General features: G+C 35.9%; 1 protein-coding gene across 1 annotated transcript; it reads left to right on the forward strand.

The window, feature by feature from the left end:
• The first annotated feature begins 1,422 nt into the window (after positions 1–1,422).
• On the forward strand, positions 1,423–11,405 carry slc23a4 (solute carrier family 23 member 4). Its single transcript, XM_065259101.2, has 12 exons — positions 1,423–1,467; positions 2,106–2,249; positions 3,220–3,377; positions 6,258–6,417; positions 6,544–6,725; positions 6,994–7,114; positions 7,203–7,359; positions 7,926–8,179; positions 8,272–8,436; positions 8,525–8,633; positions 8,754–8,849; positions 8,939–11,405. The coding sequence occupies exons 1-12, from the start codon at positions 1,423–1,425 to the stop codon at positions 9,202–9,204; spliced, it is 1,857 nt and encodes a 618-aa protein (XP_065115173.2). The 3' UTR covers positions 9,205–11,405.
• Positions 11,406–12,062: the final 657 nt, after the last annotated feature.

Below are 12,062 nucleotides of genomic sequence, written 5' to 3' on the forward strand. Positions count from 1 at the left end.
TTCACATCGTGGAAAGTGCATTAAGGTAAGTACATGGCATGCCTTCATATTTTTAAGATTACTTTAAAATGACCTTGGAGATGAATGCCAGAGAGATTTAATACTGGGTCTCCCGTTGGGTTGATGTGATGAAAGAGTAATTGGATGATTAGGTTTGTCTCCAAAATGAGACACATGTGATGCGTAGTATTTGTGAAATGAATACAATTAGCATACTAAAGAAATTACACACTTCTTAAAATAAATGTGCTACAAAAGTTTCTTCACAGTAATTAAATCAGAACCATTTTTTTAATCCCAAGGATCCATTTGGTCAAAGGTTCTTAAAATAACAATTATTTATTTTATAATCTAAAAAACCCTTATTCACTACAATAAACTTTTGTGCATCAGACAGGTTCTTTGAATGTTGATAAAGGGTCTTTATGATACTAAAATGGTTCTTCTATAGCATTGTCTAGCACCCTTTATTTTTTTGTATTTTTAAGTCACGTTTTTTATCCCTTTAATTGTTAAAGTCTTGGCTAAATTAGTTATTGAACATTTCTGTGATTGTTACCCAGAAGAAATGTTTTTATTTAACACATCAACATTTTTGATTACATTGACTGGGCATGTTGTCACCATATAGGCTAAGCTGGGATAATAGAAAACTGACATTAAATGGCTTTTAGAGGTTTTTAAGTGAAATTCATATATTAAACAATTGCAATACAATAAACGGAAACACTGTTTCAATAAATAAATAAATAAATAAATAGATAAATAAATAGATAAATAAATATATATATATATATATATATATATATATATATATATATATATATATATATATATATGAAATTACAAGATATAAATCACATGACAAGTTTTCTCAATAAAGGACTATTCTAAAATGAATAAAAAAAAACTTGTCCTGAAAACAAAGTTCACTTCAGGGCAATGCAGTGTTTTTTCCATATGACTTATCTTTCATAATTACTTAATCATATAAAGATAATTTGCACATTGAATAAAACTAGGTCCACAAATCCACATAAAGCACATTTTTAGGTTATATGCATGTAAAAACAAAAATGCATAATTAATATTGCATGCAAATGCATTAGTGAACATGCACACATTCATGTGAGTATTCTTATAATCCAAAAGGATCTCTGCCCTGCCAGCACGTGGCTCTGATCAGCTGCCTGTTAGTTGTGGTGAAATTAAGTTCACATGAGCAGCTGATTGTTCTTATTGCATTTACAATCACCAGCAGCTACTGAGTCCTGTCTCGTGCCTCTGTTTTTTCCCTCCTTTTTTCTCTCAATATTTTCTTTATATACTGTCCTTAACTAGCTCTTGCCCTCTTTCTCTCTATTCAGTGAATTTCTTTGTTTGGATTACCATTGACAATTGTGCATTGCCAACACCACACTCATGGCACCAGAGAAAGACAGCAAGGGTTCGGACAACTTTGCGTTTGTGAGTATTTTACATTATAGACCTCATACAGTAATTTGAAATTGTGAATTTATAGTTATAGAATTATAGTATAAATATGAATTATTTTGTCATTTTTGATGACAGTGGGTGTGCAATGGATGCTGTTTGTTTTCACTACATAAATATTCCTTATTATGTCAGAATGCAGTCAGAGTTTACAGTATAAGATCCATATAACACAGTGATAAAAATCTCTTTTATGTGGTTATTCCTCTTTATTGAGCATGTAACCAAATATTCTTATCACTGTGAGAGATATTCATGGTTGTTGTTGTGGTCATACTGTGGTCATACTGCTCTACATTCCAGTCGATAAAGCACTGTGTGTGTCTGTGTTGGCATAGCAATCCTCCGGGTAGATTTGGGTTGAACATTTGTAGAAACCTAAGAAAAAATATATTTAGATTTTGTAGAAAACTAAATATATTTGTGAAATACTAATAATACAAAATCTAGTAAGTTAAATAAGGTTGGTAGTGTTTTTACGATCAACAAATACGACTTCCGGAAGACGCACCGAAATCCTGGACCAGATGCGTCCGGGAAGAATGGCACGTATGGTCACCCTTGTATTGTCAGGTTGATTCTGTTAAACTTTGCTCTCTTTTTTGTTTTAGGTTGACGGTGTCAATCGTTTTTGTGATTTGGCAGAAAATGATAATAGAAATGATAATTTTTCAGAGAACGGTGATGCTAACAAACTAGCATACTGTGTGACAGATGTTCCACCATGGTACCTCTGCATCATTTTTGGAATTCAGGTCAGTACTGTAAACGGAAACTCATTGACAAGCATTGTATGTTAAGTAGATGTCTGTTTTGCTTTCTCATTGCTTACATTAAATAGCCACATGTGTAAGTGTTATCATTAAACTCATAAATACACATGGAAAAATATGTTCCAATGTACACTGTCAAAAAAAAGGTACAAAAGTTGTCACTGGGGAGGTCCCTTTTAAAAAGTATACTTTTGGACCTAAAAGGTGTATATTGGTACCTCAAATGTACATATCTGTACCAAAATGATACATACTGTATTAGGAAGTACCGTACCATTGACAACTTTTTCTAAGATAGTGAAAGCTATAGTGAAATCTGGATGTTTTTACTTTTCATAAATATCTAATAAACCACTTACATGTTATTTAAGTTTTCATTATTTTGCAGGTCGCTAATAAAATGTAATCAAATCATACATGGCATTTATTTTAAAGGGATTTACCCCAAAATGTGTCCTAATTTACTTATCCTCATGTTGCTCTAAACCTGTATGAGTTTATTTGTCCTGTTAAAAGAAGATATTTTGATAAATGAGTGTAAGCACTTGATGGCACTCATTGACTTTCATAGGATTTGTTTTTTCTACTCTGGAAGGGTACTGTTTATTTTGTGAAGGATGGATGCACATTTTTTGGACTTGAAGGAGTGGACCCTGTCCCCTGACCCTGTCTAAAATAACTGAAAATGAGTTTGTCTGAAAAATTATGAACATATGCATCTCGGATGGCTTGGGGGGGAAGTAAATCATGGGTTTAATATCTTTTTTGGCTGAACTATCCCTTAAACTCAAGCAAAATGGAGGCATATAAATACGAACATATTTTTGAATTATTAATACAACGTTTAAGAAGCATTTTCACCACTTCCCTTGTTTGGAACCCACTTTAGGCTGTGTACAGAATAGGCTAGCTAAAAATACACTTAACATCACACAATTCCTCTATTCAACAGCACTGTCTTACAGCTTTTGGTGGTATTATCGCCATTCCTCTGATCCTGTCTCAGGGCTTGTGTCTACAGCATGATGGGCTCACGCAAAGTCACCTCATCAGCACTATCTTTTTCGTGTCAGGGCTGTGCACCTTGCTGCAGGTCACTTTTGGAGTGAGGTATGGCTCTTTGCATGACTCAGGCTTGGTTTAATGTACTTTATGGGAAGCTTAATGAACAACACAACAAAATACCAAAACTGTGAGTAAAGGCCAAGGTGACTAGATTGAAAGATGACATGTAGGTTAAACAACAAAATGCTTTAATGTTTAATCATCTGCATGAGTTGGGTTTGTGTCACAGCTGCTGCTGAGACACAAAAGACTTTTGTGTCATTTGTGTAACCATGAGCGTTTTATTTATTTATTTATTTTAAAAGATGCTCCCCCATGTTTACCAAATGACTGCAAACGTCTGTAGACAGATTTTAAATGAATTGCTTGTTTGTTTATAAGATTACTTTAATTCTGGAGTTTGAATAAATGTTTCTTATTTTTTGTCATATGACCTTTAACCTTTAAAGGGATAGTTCGGCCAAAAATGATATTAAACCCATGATTTACTCACCCCCAAGCTGTTCGAGTTGCATATGTCCATCAGTTTTTCAGACACATTTTAGAAAATGTTTTAGATCTTTCAGTTGATTAACTGTAATGTTACGGGGTCCACCCTTAGTCCACGACCTTCAAGTCCAAAAAAACTGCGTCCATCCTTCACAAATTAAATCCAAACGGCTCCAGGATGATAAACAAAGGTCTTCTGAGGGTAATCCACGCAGTGTTGTTGTAGAAATAACCATATTTAAAACTTTATTAACAAAAATAAATACCTTCCGGTAGCGCCGCCATCTTATTCGCGTCTGCATTCAGGATGAGAGCTTACGCAGCCTACAGAGGCTACTCTGCTGCTGCTCTGTGCCCCCGCCCTCCGAATTTGTCATACGTCACTAAGAAAAGTGCGTACACTACGCTAATACTCTCTCCTGAATACAGAGGAGTCTAAGATGGCGGCGCTAACGGAAGGTAGTTATTTTCGTTAATAAAGTATTAAATATGGATATTTCTACAACAACACCGCGCGGATTACCCTCAGAAGACCTTTGTTTATCATCCTGGAGCCGTTTGGATTTAATTTGTGAAGGATGGACGCACTTTATTTGGACATTACATTTAATCAACTGAAAGATCTAAAACATTTTCTAAAATATCCGAAAATGTGTTTGTCTGAAAAACGATGGACATATGCAACTCGGACAACTTGGGGGTGAGTAAATCATGGGTTTAATATCATTTTTGGCCGAACTATCCCTTTAATGCATTGTCAAAATTCCTGACAAAAGGCTTTCTTAAAATGTTACCAACTTTTCTTGACATCATGAAGTCTTAAACAGCTAAATTAAACTGCTTGTGAGCAACAATGAGGTGTATCCCAAGCACACAATCCAAACTTGCAAACAAGGGTTCATTGACCAGGAAATGTGTGAATATGTCACTATAGTGATAATGCCTCTGGATGTTTTAGGCTAAAACCCAACTGTGTTGACCCGAATAACAGCAAAAATAAGTTTTGTTATTGTAACTGCAAAAAGGTCCTTAGAATACATTAGACGAAAAATCATGCTTAATAACAGTTAATAATATATTACAAAATCCAAAACAGAAATATACTGCTGATATATCACAGAACAATGTGGGCCATCGGTCAGATTGATTTCTGCACTAGCAATAAACCTTAATAAGATTAGGAATTTTCCATTTTATTAGCTTAAAAGTTTAGCAAATCTACATTCCTCTGGCGTCTTAGCTTCCGTTTGTGTAAAGCATGTAGGGTTGTTCAGAATTAGCTACACATGCACAAAAATAATAATCTTAACTGGATTACATTTCATTACAGACTAAATATGCTGTTATCATAAGGGCCATAAGTGTCTCCAAACCACAGTAAGGCAATAAATGCTCTTTCGTGAGATTCAAATCAAACCATATTACTTATCTAACTCTTATCTACAGAATAACAGCAAACTTGCTTCAGGATACTGTAGGTTATTTAAGGACATGCCCCAAGCCAGGGACCACAGAGAGTAAAGAAACACACTGCAAATACCGTACAGTTATTTCGTTTACATAAGAGTTTGAATGTAAGGCTTAGTGGGTAGGGTGGAACATCGAGAATCTGATTGGATGACTTCAATGATCTTAATTAAAATTCAATTCTATAACAAACCGGAAGCCAATACAACGAGGCCAAAACTCTGGTTAAATGCTGCTGTTTCTTTATCCTGGTTAAAAGCCTAGCCGCTGCATTTTGAACAAACTGCAAACAGTGAAGAGATGACTGATCCAAACCGAGATAAAGTGCATTACAGTAATCCAATCGAGACATTGTAAAATCATGGATTATTTTTTCAAACTCTTTGACAGATATATCTATACATTGTCCGCATAGCAGTGAAATGGGATGTTGTGTTTTTTAAAAAAACGGTTCCTACTGGTAGCATATAAAGCGAAAATAAAATAGGGCCCAATATGGACCCTTGGGGGACACCACAAGTAGGAGGAGCAACACAGGAACTAAATTCACTAAGGTGAACAGAGAAACTACTATCAGATAGTAGATAGTTAATACCAACACAATGCTCAAGTCGTGATAAAAAAAATCAAGTGATTAACTGTGAAAACTAAGCTGCAGTTAAATCTAAAAGTACCAATTACCAGATTAAGAGCATCAAAGTTTGATTTTTATCATTGATTGCAATCTTTGACATGGCTTTACTCAGTCAATATTAAAGATATTAAGGTTACATTTTAACAGAATGTTCTTTAAATTATATAAGATGATTTTATGCATAAAACAGTAAATAACTTTAGCTGGGTTTTCACAAACTGGGTCACAATTAATGGTTGTGGGATTGGAACAGATCACAGAGGATTAATAATGTCAGAACTTGTGCCCCTGTCAAAAATAACATAAGCTTATTTATTTTATTTTCATCCTGCAAGGTTACCCATTCTCCAGGGTGGGACGTTTGCTCTTCTTTCACCCTGCATGGCTTTGCTTTCAATGCCTGAATGGAGCTGTCCAGCTTGGACACAGAATTCCAGCCTGGTCAACATTTCCTCTCCTGAGTTCATCCATGAATGGCAGAGTCGCATACAGGTGGTGAGTATCTCACTAACTGATAGCCTGATTTAATCCCTAACGATCTATTTAGACTAATACAACACCCATAAAAGAAGCTCCTAGAGTCATGGTAAAATATTTGTTTCTGCTTTATTTTTTGCATAGCTTCAAGGATCAATCATGGTTGGATCTCTGTTTCAAGTGCTTGCAGGATTCTCTGGTCTTATTGGGCTCCTTATGCGTTTCATCGGTCCTTTGACCATCGCACCAACCATTTCTCTAATTGGCCTGTCGTTGTTTGACTCCGCTGGCATGAATGCAGGACACCATTGGGGAATATCTGCTATGTGCGTATTAGCTTATCTCGATCAGAAAGTGTGGTCAAACTAGAGTTAGTGTTAATACCCATACAAACACAATTAAAAATGGAATAAAATGCAAATGCAATAGTCTTAAAGTCTAGTGTGACGACATTTTAGGGATGTATGTTCAGAATTCATGTTAGTAGTGCTTAGAATAATTTCTAGATGTTAGAAAGGAAGCTCCTCTATGCTTTTGGATATACACAGATATTAATTTAGACACACATTTATAAAAAAATTCTGTCATCTACAGGACAACAGGTTTAATTGTGCTATTCTCACAATACCTCCGCCATATAGCCATACCTTTCCCAGCATACAGCAAGGCCAAGAATCTTCACACCACAAGGATGTACATATTTCAGATGTTACCTGTAAGTCTTTAAAATATTAGACATATACACTTTTATATAGCTTTGCTTTGCTTTCTTGTTAAGCCGTGTGTTTTGTATGATTTCCCAGGTCCTTTTAGGAATCACTCTGTCTTGGTTTATTTGTTATATCTTTACAATCTACAATGTCCTGCCCTCTGACCCTGTCCAGTATGGCTATCTAGCTCGCACTGATGTTAAAGGGGATGTTATTGGCAGGTCGCCTTGGTTCAGATTTCCTTATCCAGGTACTATAAACCAGCACAATTTTCATACATGTGTGTATATTATAGCTCATGGGTCACACAGTGGGATAAGGTTGGTCGTGCAAAGTCGCTTTGCTGTTGCAGTGAATGACACAAAAAGAGTTTAGTTCAATGAATGACTATGATTTTGATATAATATACCGTAAATTACTATTTTTTTTATTAAACTTACATTTTACACTGCAAAAAATGATTTTCAATAAAAAAAAAAATATTTGTCTTTTTGTCTTGTTTTCAGTAAAAATATCTAAAAATTCTTAAATTAAGATGCTTTTTCTTTATAGGCAAAACGGCCCAAGAAAATAAGTTTCGTTTTTAGACCACAATTATCAAATTTAAGTGATTTTTGCATAAAACAAGGAAAAAATCTGCCAATGGGGTAAGCAAAGAAAATCTAGAAAATTTTTCTTAAACACTAAATTCAAGAAAAATGCAAGAAAAATTAGCTTACCCCATTGGCAGATTTTTTTTGCTTGTTTAATGCACAAAATCCCTTAAATTTGATTTTTTAAAATATTTAAAAATTAAAAATGTCATTTAATTCCCAGGTCAATGGGGTGTGCCAACCGTAAGCCTTGCTGGCGTTTTTGGTATCCTGGCAGGGGTTATATCCTCAATGATTGAGTCAGTGGGTGATTATCACGCCTGTGCCAGGTTATCTGGTGCCCCTCCACCACCCAGACATGCCATCAACAGGGGCATTGGCATTGAAGGCATTGGATGTCTGCTGGCAGGTGCCTGGGGGACTGGAAACGGCACCACCTCTTACAGTGAGAATATAGGAGCCTTGGGCATCACCAAGGTACACAATGAAAAGTTTTACAATAATCCTGTAAGCTTTCACAGTGCAATGAAATGAATTGCATTCACAGTGCAATGATTTCTTTTTTGTAGGTTGGCAGTCGCATGGTAATTGTGGCCAGTGGGTTTCTCATGATTATAATGGGAATGTTCGGGAAAATTGGAGCCATATTCACCACAATCCCAACACCGGTCATTGGAGGGATGTTTCTGGTCATGTTTGGGGTCATTACTGCTGCAGGATGTTCAAACCTACAGGTACAGTAGATATACAAAGCACTCAATACAAGAAGTATGATCATTTACCTACAATAACATTAAATGATTGTTTTTTTATTATTAATAGTATGCAGACATGAACTCATCACGCAACATCTTTATCTTTGGATTCTCCATGTTTACTGGTCTTGTAATTCCCAACTGGATACTGAAAAATCCTACAGCCATAGCAACAGGTACCTATTATTAGTAAGGTATTGGATAGATGTAGCCACATCTAATCTCACATCTGCACTTCTAATAGATTCAGTGTTTTGAAATGGACACCAATCATTATCATATCCTTCACTTTCTAGGTGTTGTTGAACTGGACCAGGTGCTTCAAGTACTTCTCACCACAAGTATGTTTGTCGGAGGCTTCTTTGGCTTTCTTTTTGACAACACAATTCCTGGTAAGTTCTGCTAGTAACACTAAAACTTTCAGGCTTTGCTAAAGTGTGTGATAAATAGCGTTTGGAATACCCGAAATACTGTTTTACAGGAACGAAACGTGAAAGAGGCATTGTTGCGTGGAACAGAGTCCACCAAAGTGAGTCGGACAACACAGTGGAATGTAATGATGTTTACGGGCTGCCCTTCGGTGTTAGTGCCGCCCTGTCATCCTTGCCCTGGACCAAATATGTGCCTTTCTGCCCAGCAAACAAAACCAGCACGGAGGATGACACACCATCCAACCTGGATTCTGTGGACACTAAAACAGGGCCTAATAAAGATGATTCACACATCATAGTAGCGGTGGCATTATAATATGTGAAAGCTTGGTTTCAAATTGAAATGCCGACATATTTTCATTCTTCATAAGTATGCGCTCACTAAACTGAGAAGGCAGCTAGTGTAATTTCACAATACGAATAACTTTATACACTGTAAAAAGTTGGATCAACTTAAAAGGTATAGCAAAAGATTTTTCTGCTTTTTTAAAAATCTCCCGTGAGCATGCACAAGCCTATTTCTCTTCGGTCAAATTGCTGCCGGCATGGCTCATACATTGAAATATTTACCGTGTCTGTGCGGTTCGTGACTTGTGCCAGGGCTAATCATAGCTTACATCAACTTTTACTAGCAGTGATTTTAAATGGATTCCTCTAAATAGCTTGCCAAACTTTACCTTTACCACACATACACCTGAACGTGCGCATGCGCAGAAAGCGAACCCTAGGGAGGAACACGTACGAAGGCCTTACGTAAACATAATCACCAGAATGATTGACAACTGGGATGACCAATAGTCTTGACCCAGAAAAAAAATCTTCGGCTATACCTTTAAAAAAAAAATACGATTTGTAACACCTAAAAAATGTACTTAAAAAATTTGTTTGATGAAAAATTTAAGTTGAATAAAAATGTTACCAATTGAAGTAACTTTTTAAGTTGAAACAACGTTTCGCTTTTTACAGTGTATATTCTAATCTGCGGTACTGTTGTATTTTATTTGAGATATCATTTTATTTTCACATTTTATGCTTTATGAACACTTGTTAAAGCAACACCAAAGAGTTTTTTTTACCTTAAAATAACGTTTCCCAAAAAGTTTCAGTGGTTCATCCACTCAAAACAGGGTGAATGGCACTTTCACATTCGCTTTGCAGCCCTCTATCGGCCAAAACCGCACTAAAGAGGTTTCCAACCGTCGGGTAGTGGTCCTGTAGTTCGAGTGAAAACTATAAAAACTTGCTTTATGGGAGACCTACAATCCAATCAGAGCCAGCTATGCTGCAGTATTTACGACAGTGCTAATGAACAATTACGTGTCTAACCTGTAGGGGGAGCAAAGAGCATTAACTCTTTAGTGTTGCTTTAAAGCTAAGTATTACTGTACTTTTTATATCTCTAAACAGTATTTAAATATCTTTTAAACAGTATTTAAAGTTTTGGACAATTTCAATGATTATTTTTTCACTTTTATCTTAGAGGAAGATTTTCAATATACGTAGAAGTGTCTATTTCAATTAAACAACAGCAAACATTTATCTATGACGTTCCACCATGTCACATCTATGTTTTTGTAAATGTTGAATTTTAAATGGAAAAAGTATACAGATTATATACTAGATTGTATTTTGTACACATATTTTATATTTTAAAACCATTGTTTTACTTTGTTTAACCTAAATATCTACTTGTACATAATTAGCCTAGCTCATTTTTAATCTTGTTTATGCGTTATTTTAAGACACAACAAAAAGATATGATTACAATATAATCCAAAATGCAATTCACTCTGCCTTTATGTGCACAGAATGACTTTCAGTTTGTTAGATACAATATGTTTGGTATAGTACTGTATATCAGATACTTCTTTTGCAGTTTAGAGAAATGAGTGTTCTCATTCTGCTGCATGGTCAAAAGGACATATGCAAATGGCCTGTCATTTGTAAATTGGTTTAGATAAAGTGAAAGTGATATAATGGCCAATGTATGGTAACCTACTGTACACTGTCAGAAAACAAGGTACAAAAAGGCACAAAAGTTTTCACTGGGGATGTACCTATAGGTGCATATTGGTACTGCAAAGGTACACATTGGTACCAAAATGGTATTCTGGTTAAAAATGGTTTTCTGAGAGTGTACAGCAATCAGCTCTGCACTAAATTGCAGTGCCGTGGTTGGATAGTGCAGGTTAAGGGGCGGTATTATCCCCTTCTGACATCATAGGGGGAGCCAAATTTCAATGACATATTTTTAACATGCTTGCAGAGAATGGTTTACCAAAACTAAGTTACTACGTTGTTCTTTTTAACATTTTCTAGGTTGATAGAAGCACTGGGGACCCAATTATAGCACTTAAACACGGAAAAAGTCTGATTTTCATGATATGTCCCCTTTAAGTGTCAGGTTCAAAGGCATCTTGTGACTTTCCTCCAGGGATCAAAACAGCTATGAGCTTTATTACCTACACTAGTAAACATCTAAAGTGGATTGAAACCTTTGATAAAAGTTGTTTTAAAATTTTGAACAATGCCCGTTCTTGTCTTCTGGCAACTTTGATGAACTTTATGATTCACTTGATTACGGTAGTGTATATGCCAAACAAGCAAATTCATTCAAACGCTATGGAAACACATCACAAACGCTAAAATAGAGCTGAACAATTCCATGCCAATGTAAAACAGTGAGGAAAACCAAAGTGTGGAAACTGTGTAAAAGAAAGATAAGTCCTTTTTCATGAATAAAAAGCCACACTTGCAGTTATGACCCGATGTCAAGCAGACGTCGGGTTTTGACGTCAGTCAAACGTCGGGTTCTGACGTTAATCCAACGTCGGGTTCTGACGTCCGTCCCACGTTAGGTTTTGAAGTCCGTCCTACGTTGGGTTTTGACGTCAGGCCGACATTGGGTTTTGACGTCAAGCAGCTGTTGCGTTTTGACGTTTGTCTTACGTTTGGTTTTGATGTCCTTCCCACGTTGAGCTTTGACATTCAAGGTTGGCGTTTTCCACCTCATCCCTGTTTCTGACCGTCGACATTATTTATGTACTAAAATACACACTAATCTTATAATACAATAGGCTATAGATATTTCAGAGAAACATCACTTTCCTGTTGACGTTTATGCTTAGTTAGAGATCAATTACAGAGACAGTGTTAAAAGCGGGTGGGTACAGA

This window comes from Paramisgurnus dabryanus, chromosome 9 (genome assembly GCF_030506205.2).
Source record: "Paramisgurnus dabryanus chromosome 9, PD_genome_1.1, whole genome shotgun sequence".
Taxonomy (NCBI): Eukaryota; Metazoa; Chordata; class Actinopteri; order Cypriniformes; family Cobitidae; genus Paramisgurnus; species Paramisgurnus dabryanus.